Source organism: Penicillium rubens (genome assembly GCF_028828025.1).
Source record: "Penicillium rubens strain IBT 27055 chromosome Unknown utg000001l_segment0_segment0, whole genome shotgun sequence".
Taxonomy (NCBI): domain Eukaryota; kingdom Fungi; phylum Ascomycota; class Eurotiomycetes; order Eurotiales; family Aspergillaceae; genus Penicillium; species Penicillium rubens.
In genome coordinates, this window is record NW_026890599.1 from 819,607 (window position 1) to 836,572 (window position 16,966).

A 16,966-nucleotide genomic window follows, 5' to 3' on the forward strand; every position below is an offset into this window, starting at 1 on the left:
ATATATACGCTTGTGCCGTCTTTAGGGCTGCACCGTCGACAACTTCTTCACTTCTCACAGCAAAGCTATACTACCATGTCTCTCGCCAAGGACATTCTCTTATTCGGCGCAACAGGCACCATTGGCTCATTCATCCTGGACGCCATCCTGACCGAGCGCCCCCAATTCGGCCGCGTCGCCATCTTCACTTCCCCGCACACAGCCGAGGCAAAAGCCTCGCAGCTGAATAAGCTGAAAGAGCAAGGCGTAGAAGTAATTGTGGGTAATGTCGAAGATGAGAATGACGTGAAAGCAGCATACGAAGGTACGAAGCCCTTCATACCGTGACATAATGACACAATGACCTCCCTCAAACATGACCCTTTTCCCACGAAAGTAAAGACTAACCACTAAGTCAAACAGGAATCGACACGGTGATTTCAGCCCTGGGCCGCAATGCCCTGGCCCAACAGATCCCCCTCATTAGACTCGCGGCTGCCAGCCCCACTGTGAAATGGTTCCTGCCTTCCGAGTACGGCACGGATATCAAGTACGGGCCGGCTTCAGCGAACGAGAAGCCGCACCAGTTGAAGCTGAAGGTGCGCGCCTATCTCGAAGATGAGATCTCGCGTGACGACCTCGCCTATTCGTATGTGGTCACTGGCCCATTCGCGGAGATGTATCTGAATCTCCTGCCTGGAATGGAGGAGGCTGGTGGGTGGGATGTTAAAGGCCGGAGGGCAGTCTTGTTAGGTGAGGAGGGGAAGGGAGAGGTTAGTTTGACGACGATGACAGAGTAAGATTCCTTTTCCGTTTCGTCTTTGGTGTTTGTCTCGTTGGGATGGACGGAATTTTGACTGACTATTCCGCTAGTGTTGGAACTCTCGTCTTGAACACTCTGCTTCATGCTACGGCCGAGACGCGCAACGCTGCCTTGTGTGTTAATTCGTTTACTACGGGCCCCGACCAGATTCAGGCAGAATTTGAGCGCCAGCTTGGTGGTCAGCCGTGGGATGTGTCTCGCACATCACTGGCGAAGTTGCGCGAGGCGGAGGCCGCGGCGTGGGACGCTGGAAATCCGGCAGCTACTGTGTTGACTTTGCGTCGGATCTGGGGTGAAGGCGGGACGCTGTATTCAGAGCGGGCTAACGGACTGATTGGGGAGCCGAAAATGATGGGGTTGGAGGAGGTGGTTGCTAATGAGATCCAGAGGGTATCGAAGTTGTAGATAGCTTGCCTTAATTTTGATTTAACATATACTAGTTAGCCCACATAGCAAACACCGACATTTGGTCTACATGGACATCGCGCACACTGTGGAATCCGACGTCTAAGGCTCATGGCATTCGTACGTAGGAGCTAAGAATTAAAGAAACGTGTCGCGGGTTCAGGTAACTTCAGATTTCACATGACCGAGGGGAATGATTTGGGAAATAATAAAAAAGGGGAAAAAGCTCTGCCGGATATAGAACAAAAAAAGGTCTGAGCTTTATTGGAAGAACTTGCGCACTCTCTCCTGGCTGGCCGGGTCCACAGAAGCCAGAATCTGGTCTGCATTTGCGCCGGTCACTGCCACCAGCTGCTTGGCGGATGTGGCCACCCGGGCAGCGGTCTGGCCCTGCAGGGTAGCCGCCTCGAGTGCCTGCACGATGAAACCGAAGACACGGTCAGCCTTGGCAAAGACGGCCGGGTTTTGCCTGGTAATAAAATATTAGCATCAATATCACAGGGGGTGAATCAAGAAAACCTACTGGTCAATCAATTGTGCAATAAAGGAATAGGCATAGGGAGCAGCCTCCTCGTCATAGGTAATGGGCAAAGTCTCGATCCAGTTGGTCACGACATCCTGGGGCGCCTGGACCTTGGATGGGTTGTAGTGCAGGATCTTGGCAATACTGGCAGATGCATTCTCGGTCGCGAACACATTCTCCTCTGTGCGGGACTGCGCATGCTGTGTAACCTGGAACAAGCTGGGGAGGCTGGCTGCCACAAAGTCGCTCCAGGCGGCACCACCCTTCTGTGCGGCCACGCCCACTCCGTACGCCGCTGCCTGACGGTTGGCGGCGTTCTCGTCTCGCAGACCTGAAGCCAAGGGCTGCATGATATGGTCCTTAAATGCCCACGACTCTTCGCCACAGAATTCAAGCACGTCATCCATGATGCAAAGTGCCCACTGCCGTTGTGTCGGGTCTTGGCTTGTGATAAAAGCGTCGTAGAATGGAATCAATTGCTGCCACGTCGGCAGGAACGAGTTGCCCTGGCTCTTAAAGATGGTGTGGAATGCCTTGTTCATATCGCTCAATAGGTTTTGATCGTCCTCCACGGCGTACTCGAAGTCCAGGTTCTCCTCGTCACCATCCTCGAGCTCGGCCTGCTCCTCCAAACGTTGCTTCACGCGCATCTGGTAGTCCTCAAGGGTCGACTTCGCTGATTCAATGAACGCCTGCAAGTGCTGGGGGGTGAGGGAGTTTCTGCCAACCACCTCTACTGACTCGTAGAAGCACTGGTACATCTCAGCCAAGGTGTCAACTGTCGGCTCAGCGCTAAGGACCTCGATGATCTTCTCTGCAACCTTGTTCCACATTTCGGCGAAGCCCGGCGACTGGCCACCGTGTGCCTTCTTGTAGGAGTTCAGTAGCTGGGGGATTAGCTTGGCAGCTGACACGCGAACGGGGTCGTGGAAGAAAAAGGCAAGGCCAGGGACGGCAATCTTCTCCATGGTCTCCAGGACGTAGGGCTCGAAGTTCTGCTCGAGAATTTGGGCGTAGATCGTGATCAATTCGATAGCAGTATTCTTGTCTTCAAGAGCACTCGTCTTGATACCGATAATCTTGCCCTTGAGCGGCACCAGCTCCCAGCCCTCATCTTGCTCAACCTGCTCGATTTGATCCTCGTCATCCAGCAGCTGAATATCGGCCTTGGCCGCAGCCACGGTTAGAAGAGGCGGCATAACACCGGGGAGATAAGGCACGAAGTCTTGGCCCAAGACGCGGCACATGCGGCCCCAGCAGTGGAGGAGGTACTGTGACTGTGGGTCGTCGGCGTCGACAATGTTTTGTTGGATGTGGCCGAGAATCTGAACAAGGTTCAGGGCATCTTGACCCATCTTTTCCTTGCCAACGGCCAGTGCGATCAGAGTAGCACACTCCATGGCCTTGGCACGAAGAAGGCGGTACTCCTTACCCTGTTCCTCCTTGAGGACATTGAGCAAAAGAGGCATCAGAGTAGTATAGTACTGATCGAAGGCGGCCTCGGCCGAATCGGCAATAGTGGCAATAGTGGACAGCGCTTGCTCCTGCAGATAACGCTTAGGGCTGCGCAGCAGTTCCAGGAGATGGCTGAGAAGGTTTCCGAGGTATGGCTCCAATGTGCTACGCTCTGCCTCCTCACAGAAGTTGACGAGAGCGGCGGCAGCGTGGGACTGCACACGCGGCTCGGTAGAGGCGAGAACGGGAATGATGTTAGTGAGGACAATCTCGTGATACTTCTCTTGCATGGTACCGGCAAAGTCGGTACTCATTTGACCGAGGGCGTTGCAGCCTGCATAGCGGACTCGGGGGTGGGGGTCTTGGAGGGCAGGGACAACAAGGGCTAGAACTTGGTCCAGCTCACCGACCATCAGGTCGCGACAACCTTCAGAGATGGCGGAAATGGCCATCAAGGCAGCATGGCGGTCGCGCCAGTTGGTAGAGGACATCATGCGAGGAATCCAAGAGAATGCGGGCTGGAGGATGGCCTGTCCACCCAGCTTGTTGGCGAGACGATCCATGCACTGCTCACCGGCGATGTGGTTAAGGTCGTTCTCTTCAGGCTCAAGCTGTTACTAGTCAGTGGCATGTCAATTATAGCGAGAGAACTGCAAACTCTTACATCTTCTGACGCGTTCCACTCCTCCGCATCGTCGTCATCCGCACCGACATCAGTCATCAGACTCAGACATTGTGTGACCATTTCCTGTGCGAACTCCGGCTCCTTCTTGCACATATTCGGGGCATAATCGGCAAAGGTAGCCATCAACTCGAGAGCGTTCTGGCGCACCTGGTCACTGAGCTCCTTGTCGCCAACGACACTAATGCTGAACTTAACCAAGTTGTTGAACATAGGCTTGAACATTTTCGGGCTGATCTCGGCCAATTCAACCAGGGCGAGCAGGGCCGAGGATAGCTCCTCGCTCTCAGAGGACTCCTTGAGGGGAGGAAGGATGTTGAGAAGGTCTGGCATGAGGCCGAAGAATTTGGGCTGGGACTTTTTGGAGATCGATCGGAACAACGAAGCGAAGGCTTCCATAGCGGAAATCCGCACCTAATAGAAAGGTCAAAATTGAGGTCGAAGGGTATAGCCAGACGCCGACATACGGAGATATTATCATCCTTGAAACCCTTGGTAAAGACTTCCACCACAGCGTCTTCGTGCTGCTTCTCAATGATACCGGGGGTGGTCGTAAAAACACGGTATGCGGTTTCCCGAACGCCTGAGTCAGGGCTTTGGCTTGCTTGGAAGAGAACGCCGAGGAGTTCAGGCCACTGTTCGTCTAAAAGCCACAGGTGAAATCGTCAGAACAAAGAGTCCTCATTTCGTCAAGGGTACTTCGAATCGCATACCATTATCGGTGTATTGCCGAGCCACCTCAGCCAGCGTGTCTCCAATCTTCTTGCGTACATCGGTGACAGTCTCACTGGTCAGACAGACAACCAGCTTCTCACGAATGGCGATTCGCTGCTCGCTGGGGAGGCTCGAGAAAATCTCCTTGTTGTCACCTGTGGCGGGATCCTTTCGGGTTTTTGTTGCGATTCTTCGGAAAAGCACAGCGGCGAAAGCACGCGTCTGGCAAGTAAGGATTCCCTGTTAGCTTTTACCCCAAATCATAGCGAAATTGGGCCTTTGGTTCGGTCATAGGTCGTCTGCAGCACCCCTCCTTTGAAGTAACCGCACCCCTGGAGTCCAATGGAACTTACTATTGTATCCGTTGCACCCCCAAGCTGTTCCGCCAATCCCATCAATAAGACGTCTGGTCGGTTCTGAACCCAGTCATTGTTAAGCTGGTCTTCCGCCTGTGATCTGACGGCATTGTCGGGTGTGCCCAAGGCGCTGAGCAGCTGAGAAAGCGCGGTGTGGATTTCGGGAGGTAGGAGGGACATGTTGGGCGTGTCTGTTCCCAAGTTCCAGACGATCCAAGCAACCCAGTTCTTTCAACCCTCGTAGAAGTGATTTGGTGGGGATAGAGGGGTGGAACGAAGGAGAGGAGTTTTGTTTTTGGTGGGGCGGGGAGAAGGAAAAAAGAAGAATTTCTGATTAGGAGAGCGATAGATGGATAGGCCCTTGGGGAAGAAGAATGGAAGTGCCAGTCCAATAACACCACAAGAGGAAAAGTGATTCAACAGGGAATGTCGAGGTCTTCAGATCGGATTCGTTCTCGACAAAAAAAAAAAAAAAAAGCAAATTAACTGTACGAATAATCCAAGGAAACCTACAGAGTCCATAGTGACGATAATCGGATCTGGGCGCTAAACCAGAAGCAGTAATTTCAGGCCACAAGGCCAAAACAAAGCAGACATAGGTAAATATGAAGAACTGAAACATCGTTGATCCAGTCAAAGACTTGCTTATTTTGTATGCGACCACGGTGACGAATATATGGAGGCGTCAGATCAAAGTCTATCTCGGACAATTATTTGCATTGAAGGCTAAACTAAGGCCGCAACTGCTCAGCGACACGGAATATTGATATTAGAAAAAAGGCGGGTATGCAACACTCCGGAAAGGAAAAGAATCTACTACGCTATCTCAGGGTGCTTGATATCCAAGTTGAATGAGACAAAGGCAAGTATTTGGAGAGAAAAAGAGGGTTTCGGGAATGGACCAAAGGCCAAAGAATTTTTACCGGCCACTGGGGCGGCTGAGAATGAAGACACCTGCAATGACCGCAGCCAATGTAACGATGGCACCAGGAAGCAGCAAGTCATTGGGGACACCGGCAATCAATTGCTCCTCCGGCGCGTGTGCGGGCACGGCTTGCTGCTGGGGCAGGGCCTTGCTCACGGGGGATTCTTGTGATGCAGATTCCTCAACAACGCTTTGCTCTTCAATAGGAGTCACAATCTTAACATGCTGGGGTTCAACCGGCGCAGGAATGGGTGGCTGGGCGGGGTCGTGGACAAACAAATTGACCTTGTCGCGGTGAGTACGGCGTGCTAGATCGATGGCATCCGTCATATCCTGATCCGTGGTGATGGAGACGGTATCACCCTCGTTATCCATATAGCTGAGCGCATATCCAGTGTTGCTCAGCCGACCTTCTTCAACGGTAGGTTCGCCACCAACAGCCTCGACTTCCTTGCCAAGTTTCGCAGTAACTTGCGACACAAGGTCGGTAACGCCGTTGGTGGTAAGGACGTTCACACGGTGCACTCGACCACCAGGGGCCTTGAACTTGAAGGGGAACGGAGTAGGAGCAGCTGGTTCTGCTGGGTGGTGCTGAGAAATAACCTCAGAATGCTCATCACCGTGGTGCGATGCTGAGTCGTTGGGAAGGAGACTGTTGTCGTAACCTGAGCGAGCGAGGTCAGGGCTCATAACTGAGCGGTGTGGGGTATTCAGTTGCTGGCTGTGGCCGCCAGAGACCATAGAGTCTGACTCGTGATCCATCGATAACCAAAATTTGTTCCATGCGGGGCCCTCGTCGTCCTGGGTTGACATAGTGTTGATCTGAATATATCAGTTAGAATGGTTACATGTTATATCTGTTACTACCAAACATACCTGTTCAAGAGTGGCATAGGTAAGCTTCAACACATCCACCATACCGACAATTTCACCACCCTCGTTCATAACGGGCAGGTTGAGATAGTGGCCATCTGTTGTAGGGTTAGCATATTATGACTTTAATTGCAGACCGAAATGACTGACCATGCATCTTGCGAAGCGCAGCTTGGATGCTCATATCCGACGGGGCGAAATCGGGGTGAGGAGTCATGACACGGACGACACTGCAAGTAGAAGGGTCGAGGCCAGGAGCAATAACGCGAAGAACAATATCTTTGCTAGTGAAGATGCCAGTGATTGAGCCTTGGTCCTGGACGAGCAGAGCAGTAGTGTGGTTTTCCTTCATCAGAGCCGCAGCGTCCTTAACGGTGGTGCGGACCGACACAGTGACTGGCGGCAAGCCATCCAAGACAGTCTCAAGGGTAGGACCCGACATCTTGGATCGCAAGGCCTCCACATATTGAATGACTTGCTGGGGCTGGCTGGAGCCAAGCTCTGTCTGCACACCTTCCAGCGCATCGTACAGCTTACGAGATGAACTGTATGCACGCTCCAACTTTTCCATAGCATCGTAGAAGCACTTGGTAATATCCAAAACACCAGAGATATCCTGGTTCTCGTCCATGACCGGCAAATGTCTGAATCCCTTCCGCACCATAAGATCGAGCGCATCGGTAGCACTAGTGTCCGTTCTTGCGCACAACGGGTTCTTGGTCATGATCTCAGCGACGGAGACCTCTCGCGCCTTCAGGCCCAGTCCGACGACGCGGAACGCCAGATCCTTGGCAGTGAAAATACCCGCGATGCGCTCATTATCGTCGGTGACCAACACGCAGTCCTCTCTCTTGGCGGCCATAAGCTGAGCGGCCTCTGCGATGCTCATGGAGGGCTTTATCTGGAGGGCCTGGCTGGGCTTCAGGGCAAGCACGGTGCCGGGAGGGGCTTTGCGGGAGTTCCTGGATTTTGCCGGAGCATTCCTCTTTTTGCTGAGGTCGGCCTCCATTTTGCGGCGGATAGCCTTTTGTCGGGATTAGCTAAAAGCAAAAGCTCAAATTGAGCATCAGGAGACCACTCCCGCGGGCTGCCATGACGTACCTCATCACGTTTCGACTGGTTCTGTCGCTGTCTGCTACTTGCGGCGCTCATTGTGCCACTCCCGACGTCGCTGGAGGGTGTGTTGTTTGTAGTAGAAGATTCTGGCCTGGGTCGGGGGATGTGGGAAGCACTGGGATCGTTTCCGAAGTCGGGCAGCCTTCCTCTCCCGATGGTCTGATTGGGCTTTCCCCGAAAAGTACCTGTGGCCGACATAATAATGCCGAGAGGGGAAAGTCTCAATAAAAATGTGAGATAAAGGAAGGGAGATGACACAAACAAAACAAGGATGTCAAGTTGTGAGACTGGTTTGGGAGAAAAAGCAAGGAGAATTCCTGGGAAGGGGAAGAAAAAGGGCAGTTCAATAGTCGATCCCAAACAGGGGTGTTTCTTTCGTTAGTCGGGGATGAGGAGCCATAAACACTGAGTGACACGGTACGATCCGGGCGCTAGTCCCAATTAGGTGGACATACTCCTCGTGACTCTTTACACGTGACTCACGTGATCCCAGAGATAACGTCGCCTTATATTTGAGGCACCGACCCCGTGACCCATCTCGCTTAAGGGCTTAGGGCTACCCGCACAACGGAATCCAATCCATCCCGAAAGAGACTTTGTGTGAGCGAGCTTCGACAACCCACTCCCGACAAGTCAACCGTACGCTACCTCCCCCCTTTCATCTACAGACCAGTACCTGACAATCCACAGAACAAACCGTCAAAATGGTCAAGAAGAGGGCGAACAAGTAAGACCAACAAATCCCCCCTCTCGGCGAGCCAGTATCCCATTCGACATCTCCGCAATGACGCCGACGGAAGCGCACACGACATACATCTCCAAATACATCGAAAATCGCGACCTACGCACATTGCCGGACAATAAGAATGGGAGACTGGATTTCGATTGATTCGCAACTAAAAGGGGCACGGTAACTAATTGATTTGATAGCGGCCGCAACAAGAATGGCCGCGGCCACGTCAAGCCTGTGCGTTGCTCCAACTGCGCTCGCTGCACCCCCAAGGACAAGGCCATCAAGCGCTTCACCATCCGCAACATGGTCGAGTCCGCCGCCATCCGTACGTTACCACTCTCCGGATACCTCGAATCTACGACAAGATCTCAGATCTATGACTGCGACCCATTCGAGGACTTTCAGATGAACCAGTGCAACTAACGATTTCCGCTTTACAGGTGATATCTCCGAGGCTTCCGTCTTCGCTGAGTACTCTGTCCCCAAGATGTACTTGAAGCTCCAGTACTGTGTGTCCTGCGCTATCCACGGCAAGATTGTCCGGTACGTTTCCACCGATTCCTCTCGATACCCAATCGCATCTCCATATACTAATTACTCGTCAACAGTGTCCGTTCCCGCGAAGGCCGCCGCAACCGTGCTCCCCCTCCCCGTATTCGCTTCAACAAGGACGGCAAGAAGCTCCAGCCCCCTACTGCCGCCAAGGCTCTGTAAGGAGATGGATGTCGCATGACGAACAAAATAAAATGGAACTAGTTTGAAATAAATTCTTTTATTTTGTCTTCACTCTTCGCATTGGTGTTCTTCTCGACCGGATCGCAGGGGTTGACGCTCGGTCCCGAAACCGCCGGCCTGCTCCTACACTGAGGATGAAAAAGACGGCACCAATTGTGCGATGAAGGCAGGTTGGATGTCTCTTTAGCATTGTGACGTTTATGAGCCCCTTGACGACGGCTTGTTATGACTGGGAGGAAGTATGGTTCAAGTCCAAATGAGGACTGAGAAAATATCAAAAATTCCTACAAAACACGATCGCATGACGTAGAAGTATCTAGTAGTATTGCTGGGTATCTTGCTAAGTACAAAATTCACGGGTACAAGTAACCCTTCTCGAAATAGTTCCCATACATGTCTACTGTTCCGGTCCGTACCTTTGGCACTGGGTTCCGCACGATCTTCACCTCGCCCTTCCAATGACCTTCGACATAATGTGATAAAGAAATATGGGGCGATGATGGCATAAGTAGACCGGAAGCACCCGTGCCAAGCGTGCTTCGCCGTTCTCTCTCACGACGAACCACTCGCTCATACTCAGCCTTCTTGCCGCGACGAAAAGCCGCAAGCTCTGCCACAAGGTCAATCATTGAGGCCTGGCATTGTTGCTTTCTGTCTTCAGCAGTCATTGGTGGACCGGGGGTCTGGGGGCTTCGTGGAAGGTGACGCCCAAGTCGAGGTGAATCGGGAGAATGTAACGAGTCATCCTCCATGGGCATAAGCGAGACCTTTTCGTTAAGCACAGCCATTGGAAAGTATTTGCCGGGATCATTTTCAGGGACTCCACACTCCTCTTCACCGAAGAAGCTGAAATCATTGGCGGCTGCAGACCAAAGATTCTCCGAGTCGCGATCACCCGTGCTTGAATGGCCGGTGGCATTATATTGGTTTGCGGGTTTCCACGAGGTCAGTTTGGTGCTATCGACAGGTGTGATTTCGAGAATTAGACGCCGCAAGCCAAAGAGAGATCGTGATCGCTGCTGCTCGGCTTGCATGCGCGCTCGCCCTGGTGGGAGGGAATAGTCTGATCCTGCTTGTAGAGTTGCTAGCAATGCTTCGTTTGAGCAGGCAGTAATGAACCGAGTGAGCGCAGAGAGTATCGACGAGTTCGGCGTTACATGCGAAGGTACATCTGTCAGCACCAAAGATTCCATGTGAGGAATATGTGATGGGTGTAGGTAAGGGAACCAGCTTTCTTTCCCTCCTTGGAGTGGGATTGATTGGTTACGTGGCCGCTTTGACAACAATTCCTGTACTTTTTGTTCAAGAGAATCGTTTGTTGAGATTGGAGAGCTGCATTGCAGGGTTGCCTGGAGAGAGAAATCCGTTGCAAGCTTGTCGCAGTCTAAAGACATTGAAATAGATGGCAAGGTGCTTCCTTCGGTCTGCTCTGTATTCCAGGTGCCCGTCCTAGAGACAGCAAAGGCCGTACCTCCATTGGCGCTACTGTGTATAGGGATTGGTTGTACAACCTCCGGAGCGAAAGCCGGTCCACGCCTGACCGACGGTGTAGGCTCATCCTCGTGGGCTGTCAACATCTGGGAGGTCTTTAGCCCTTTTGTCGTTGAATATGAGCCAGTTGACTCGGTCGTTGATGTATCCGCAAGTTCAAAGACAGGTCTTGTCTCTTCGGATAACTCATAAACTTGCTGGGAGGCATCCAGCTCGAATTGCTCGACCTCGCGGAGGCTCTCTTGTGCTGAAAGCTCTGGAAGAAACTCATCATCGGACACAGCATCTTGAGTTTGTGGTTGGCCTGTGAGCACAGCATGATGCGCTCGTAGATAGGTCAGGTTGTCCCCTGCGATCTTACCCAACACTGGGACTAGCGTCTCGGCTCCGGGATACTCCTCCTTCCCATAAGGGTGTGTATGATGTGCCTTATCTGGGGGTTTTATGGTTCCGAAATCCAGAGCGTGTAGCCGGGACGAGCGAAGAAGACTGGCTACAGCTTCCAGAGATATTCGATTGCCAGTGATATAAAGATGCGTAATTCCCATATATGGCAAGTCTTCAACCCATGGATGGAATAAAACAGGCTGAGCAAGAAGCTTCGCAAACTGCTCATCCAAGTCTGGCCGTTTGAAGAAGTCCGAATCAGACTCATTGATTGCAGAGTGCGAGAATGGGTCTGGCGAAGCCGTGGCCGGTCTTGGACTTTGCTGCCTTTCCCTCTCACTTGTCGGGAGAAAGGATTTCTGTAGCAGGGAGCAAATTGCAATGTCAGTGAGCATGTTGTCTCTCAAATCCAAACAACGAACTCGTTGCCCAATGGCATCGGCTAGAAATTCGGCGTCATTGTCCTTTAGCCCAATGCCACGCAACTTAAGTACCCGGAGAAATGGCATTTGAGCTAGTGTGGACAGTACATTGCGATCTCGTGCTGGAGTGGTGTACGAAAGATCCAGGTAGGTCAATACCGGAAACAAGAGGAGCGTCTGCGCAAGGCTTGCGGAGGTAGTATTGGGCTCACGCTCAGCCAGCAAGAGCCGTATATTATAGTGGCTGGATCTCTCGTTGGTTTTCAATGCTGTCATGGCATGGTGATCAAAGAAAGGCAACTTGGAGACCATCAGACACTGAAGACATGGCAGGCATTCGAGAATGTCCCTCAACCAGCCCGGTCGCGGACCACCATATATCTCTGAGAGAGCGGGTGGGAGATGAATAGTATGGGTCAACGCCCGCACCTCTTGTCGGGCGTATTTGAGTGTTCTTCGGAATCGAGTGAGAGCCACTGTGTGGTCGGGTTAGGTATTGCTTTTTGAGCAACATCGGTGTTGTTCCAAAAGTTACTTACCATATACTGCATCATTATCTGTACCAAAATGAGATGCAGGATCACCCCAGAGGAAGGGCATAAATAGACCATGCCATCTATGGCAGACTAAAGATGCAGCGCATAAGTCGCTGGAAGGGATATAGCGAGCAATAATTGTCCAAGCATCTCTATCCGTTGCAGATTCATAAGACGGAGGAATGAGATCCATTTTCAGTGTGTCGCTGAATTCTCGATCAAAAACATCGTGGATTTACGAAAGATGGTAGAAATCGCATGTGGGAGTTTGGCCCCATGAGTTCGTTGCCCGACTCAGCCACAAAGTCTTACTGCATCCTCTTGGGATATACCATTGATCTCAGGATTCCGACTCTTCTTGCTTCATATTATTCCTCTTATTTTGGCACTTCTGCCCTGGAGGTTATCTATTGAAAGTCATGACTGTTTAATTTCGAGGCCACCAGATATGACGTCACCGAACAAAGCAACTATATGAACAGGCGGGGCATAGCTAAAGGGGGCTCTCTAGAAAAGACCCATTGCGCCATTTCCACCCAGGGCTGGAAAGCCCAATTGTCTATGGAAAGCATCCTGGAATGCCGAGTCTTGCGATGAACCAGATGTAGCCCACGCACCCCGCTCAACAAGATCGATCTTGCGCAGCCTGGCTTGAAGCAACGCGCATGTATCAGCCCAGGCACAAACATTGCCTGCAAGTCCTTCAAACAGACTGTAGGGCTCATCAGGCATGCGATAATCTTTGTCGGAAGATGTAGGCGAGGTGTTGTATGGCTTAGTCTCACGTGCATGCAACATGAATGCAAGTGCCCTCGAGAGGAAGAAGTCACTAGTGAGCTCCTGGCTCATTTCAGCATTCGGAAGAGTTGATATTTTATTGCGCTGGAGACAAGCTGTCCGGGTATCGTTCAAAGTATCCGAGTGGTATTCAAAACAATCATGGAGCAGGAGCCAAGCCCATGCATTGCCAGTCACGCCGTGACACAAACTGCCTCCCTTAGAAAGAAGACCTTCTTCCCACACACGCTGAGTGCCCATGTATATGGCTTGGTCCCAACTTGGATCCCAGTGGGCGCGGGTTAAGGATTCGTTTTTCAAGGCAGCTCCTAGGAGAATCAACAGTCCAGGGCTGCCGTGACACAGCTGGACTAGTTCCGAGGAGCGCTGGCTGGAACTATATGGAGGTAGTGTCATTGGGAGGTGGCCATTGGTAGCTCCAGATAGCTTGCAGAGTGCAGTGATAGTGCCACCAATCACGGGAAGATAGTCCGTAAGCTCTTCGGGCTTACACGAAAGCAGGATGGTTAGAATACCGGCTGTACCACATATTCACATTAGCTTTTGTAAAGCCCAGATAATCCCCTGCAAACCTACTTATTCCGTGGACCCTATACATCGCCTGTTAGCGATTTCATACGATATAAGATGTTAGAGATGCACTTACGCCCCGAAACAGTAATGACCCTCCATCCATGCATACATCAATGGATGTGCGTCTTGGGCTCCATTCTTTTCTGTGTATTCCTTGGATCCTTGTCGCCCGGCATCGACAATCACTCGGATCAACTCAGGAATTGCCTCCAGCACAGGCGAGAGGAGTTCCTGCGTCTCTTGAGTAAAGTTATGAGCACGAACGTTCAAAAGGACCCAAAGAAGGCCTGCTCGGCCAAACAGCATCTCATCTCCACCCATTTTCCGGTCATCATGGGTAACAAGAGGCTCGTTCTTTAGTGCCCACTGCATGGCCTCGTGGAGGCAAGCGATATCCTCCTTTGCGATGCTGACATTGGCGCTATCTTGCCAATTATTCTTTGCGAGACTACCTAAAACGCGCAGAGTGACGGCAGTGACAGGCGAAGATGAGCCAATTGGAGACAATCGGGAGACTAGCAGAGGAGTGTCGGGAAGGCTTGATGGAATCCGTTGCAGTGCGTAACGACGATAGTCAAGAGAGGCAGCTTTGGGATCCTCTAGCACCGAGGACTGATAATCTAGACGTAGGAATGCCAGAGCAATTCCTTAATCGGGTGGTTAGATGGTTATGGGGTTGAGATGTGGGACTAGATTTCGAAATACCGGGGAAAGCTCTAAATATGCCATTTGGGCCCCATGTTTCAGGCAAAGGAGTGTTCTCCTGTATCAACTCGGCACCATTGTGAACGGCAATACGAAGCTTTTCAAGGCTCTCGAAAAGAGTGGTCGTATTGATTGATAGCGGGGTCAAAGTATTCTCGAAGTATTGCGGACGCTCTGCCATGGCGGAGGCTCTATATAGTTATAGGCTGAATATGCTAAGATATGGCGTGATATGTAGAAAGAAAGCCCAGTTATACAGGTCTGAGAACTTTTGCTGACCAGGGCGACCGCTTCCTGCATCGTAAAACGTACGGACGGCTCAGCTGGCCCCAGACACAAATTCGAGCATCTTCCCCACCATGCTATGCAGCATAAGATGAGACCATAGAGAGACCCTATATTGGATCCACCGAAACTTAGCTACACCAAAATCCGCCCGGAATGACAAAACATGCATATGATACTTCTAAGGTTACGTATATCAAGCCTGAAACTAGACACGTTGAGAAACATATACATGAGCGGTACGCCAGAGCGCTAGCCATTTTCTATCATTTTTACACCACAGTATGTTGTATGTGACCTGAGAAATCAGGCATGGATATAGATCCATGAGAAATAATATTACCTAAGCATATATGAGTCAGCAAGGACCACGACTTCTCAACTTGCGTTGCGGCCATTCCGGACTCGAGAATACTCACGCGGTCCTCGAAGTGCGATCGAGGGCTTCCTTCTAGAAGCAGTCCAGAATGTCAGTGAACAGACCCCTGTTGAATCCAGTTCCTTGTAGCCATTGCTTTCGTTGTTATTCTTGTATTCACCTATGAGGTTTTGTGGTGCAAAGATACTCTGCAATAGAATGTTATCCAACTAACAATGTCAAATAGTCGTGTGATTACCAGAGGGCCTCACCATGTCTGAAGTTCATGGAGATTCAGAGCTCGTTCCATCGGGCCCTGATCTAGATTATCCGCTTGCTCTGGCCCCGAGACAAGTAACTTTGAGAGATCGCGTTACGGTTGCGACCCTGGTCCCTTTTGCATCAGCAGAGGAAGTACCTCGAGCCCTGATGAAGTATCTCTCCGATCAATTCAACAAAGAAATCGAAAAGGGAGATACATACGCTATGACAGAGCCCATTCCATTGGCTCAGTTCGGGCGATATTGGTTTTCGAACTTTGGTGTGGTCATGCTTACTGGCGACATCGAGAGTGCAGAACAGACACATGCGATGGACCGTGCTGGAGCCAACTGGACCAAGATCTGTCTAGGTGGCTTTCACATCCGGCCTAATTACCCTGGTCGTAGTAGTCATGTCTGCAATGGCACGTTCATTGTCACCGATGCTGCTCGAAACAAGGGCGTGGGTAGATTGATGGGCGAATCCTATCTAGAGTGGGCACCTCGACTAGTGAGTTCTTCGCCGCAATCACTCCAAGTGAGCTTCGAATTAATGTCTCCTAGGGATACACATATGCCGTCTTCAACTTGGTATATGAGTCCAACGTTGCATCATGTCGCCTGTGGGATTCCCTTGGCTTCAAACGGATTGGCCGAGTCCCCGGTGGAGGCAGTATCAAATCCCAACCCGGAGAGTTTGTGGATGCGATTATCTACGGCAGAGGCCTCAGTTTGGATGGCGAGGACTCTGTGTCCCAGGATCGTTTTGAAAAAATCCGTTATTATTTGAAGCATGGGAAGTACCCCCGTGGTGCAGATCGGGCCGAAAAGAGTCGACTTCGCAGTGCGGCGACCCATTATAAACTTCTTGGCGGAGAGGATGGGGAGCCCGAGAGGCTGATGCTGAAGGATAAAGAGGTGGTGTCAGACCCGCAGCAGCAGTACGATATCGCCCAAGAAGTTCATCTCAAGCAACACGCCGGAATCAACAAAACTACAGCAGCTATTGCGATCAAATACCATTGGGTACGAATTAAAGAGACTGTCAATCGTGTGATTCGAGACTGCCCACAATGCAAAGAGACTCTCAAGTCGCCCCCCATACCAGGTACCAAAGATGATGATAAATCACCCTCGGAAACAATGTCTGGCATGGATATGAATAGCACAATGGAGCAACCCCCGAAGGAACCGGTCAATGACCCGCAGGCGATGGACGAAGCACCCGATGAGCCCCCGAGTTACAACCCTCTTATGCACCAACCAATTCCTGCAGCCATGCCCGGCACAGTCCACCCCATGGCTGGGTTCGCGCCCATGCCTCTCGATCCCCAGATCATGCAGCTGCAGCAACAGCTACGACGCTACCAACAACAGAACCCTATGGCGGGCCAGTTCGCCCCCGGGCCGCACAATCTCGGCATGTCAAGCTTTGACGATGCAATGCGCTACCATACAGCTAGCAATGCCTATCAAATGATGGTAGATGACGGCTCGGATCCCTTTCGACAAGACGTGCTTGGGCTTGTGAACCCACCCGCACACGAGTTACAGCATGATGCTGAACTACTCGCTAAGTTCGAGTATGGAAATCCCTCAGACGGGAATTATGACTTTACGTGAACAAGCCTCTTATCTCGGTTTTCCATTTCGGGGCGTTACTTTATTTCGGAATTTGTCTTAACCCTACTTTTCTTTCTCTTGTTCTATTGGCGTCAAGGCATCGGTCTGCTGATACTCTACCACTATTGTGCCGTGGACAGTGAAACAAGCTTTATGCTGCATACACTATGCCTCTTTTTCGGTACATTATTCGAATAAGATACCTCACT

General features: G+C 51.3%; 7 protein-coding genes across 7 annotated transcripts; 3 read left to right on the forward strand and 4 right to left on the reverse strand.

Moving 5' to 3' along the window:
* Window positions 1-75: 75 nt before the first annotated feature.
* N7525_000340 (uncharacterized protein) lies at window positions 76-1,207 on the forward strand (the record flags this gene model as incomplete). Its single annotated transcript, XM_002558565.1, has 3 exons — window positions 76-304; window positions 403-775; window positions 853-1,207. 3 exons carry the CDS (start codon window positions 76-78, stop codon window positions 1,205-1,207), a joined length of 957 nt encoding a protein of 318 aa, XP_002558611.1.
* Window positions 1,208-1,468: 261 nt separating this feature from the next.
* On the reverse strand, window positions 1,469-5,117 carry N7525_000341 (nuclear import receptor PSE1; the record flags this gene model as incomplete). The annotated part of the gene is made up of 6 exons (XM_002558564.1): window positions 1,469-1,676; window positions 1,731-3,796; window positions 3,850-4,281; window positions 4,335-4,510; window positions 4,581-4,803; window positions 4,935-5,117. 6 exons carry the CDS (start codon window positions 5,115-5,117, stop codon window positions 1,469-1,471), a joined length of 3,288 nt encoding a protein of 1,095 aa, XP_002558610.1.
* A 739-nt stretch (window positions 5,118-5,856) lies between these two features.
* On the reverse strand, window positions 5,857-8,049 carry N7525_000342 (CBS and PB1 domain protein; the record flags this gene model as incomplete). Its single annotated transcript, XM_002558563.2, has 4 exons — window positions 5,857-6,684; window positions 6,739-6,833; window positions 6,886-7,759; window positions 7,837-8,049. 4 exons carry the CDS (start codon window positions 8,047-8,049, stop codon window positions 5,857-5,859), a joined length of 2,010 nt encoding a protein of 669 aa, XP_002558609.2.
* Window positions 8,050-8,102: 53 nt separating this feature from the next.
* Window positions 8,103-9,298, forward strand: N7525_000343 (40S ribosomal eS26 domain-containing protein; the record flags this gene model as incomplete). Its single annotated transcript, XM_002558562.2, has 6 exons — window positions 8,103-8,132; window positions 8,406-8,490; window positions 8,542-8,578; window positions 8,782-8,909; window positions 9,025-9,127; window positions 9,193-9,298. 6 exons carry the CDS (start codon window positions 8,103-8,105, stop codon window positions 9,296-9,298), a joined length of 489 nt encoding a protein of 162 aa, XP_002558608.2.
* Window positions 9,299-9,672: 374 nt separating this feature from the next.
* Window positions 9,673-12,348, reverse strand: N7525_000344 (uncharacterized protein; the record flags this gene model as incomplete). Its single annotated transcript, XM_002558561.1, has 2 exons — window positions 9,673-12,095; window positions 12,159-12,348. The coding sequence occupies 2 exons, from the start codon at window positions 12,346-12,348 to the stop codon at window positions 9,673-9,675; spliced, it is 2,613 nt and encodes an 870-aa protein (XP_002558607.1).
* Window positions 12,349-12,662: 314 nt separating this feature from the next.
* On the reverse strand, window positions 12,663-14,412 carry N7525_000345 (lanthionine synthetase C family protein; the record flags this gene model as incomplete). The annotated part of the gene is made up of 4 exons (XM_061211540.1): window positions 12,663-13,471; window positions 13,530-13,543; window positions 13,600-14,173; window positions 14,232-14,412. 4 exons carry the CDS (start codon window positions 14,410-14,412, stop codon window positions 12,663-12,665), a joined length of 1,578 nt encoding a protein of 525 aa, XP_061070766.1.
* Window positions 14,413-15,147: 735 nt separating this feature from the next.
* Window positions 15,148-16,757, forward strand: N7525_000346 (putative histone acetyltransferase Spt10; the record flags this gene model as incomplete). The annotated part of the gene is made up of 2 exons (XM_002558559.1): window positions 15,148-15,645; window positions 15,699-16,757. 2 exons carry the CDS (start codon window positions 15,148-15,150, stop codon window positions 16,755-16,757), a joined length of 1,557 nt encoding a protein of 518 aa, XP_002558605.1.
* Window positions 16,758-16,966: the final 209 nt, after the last annotated feature.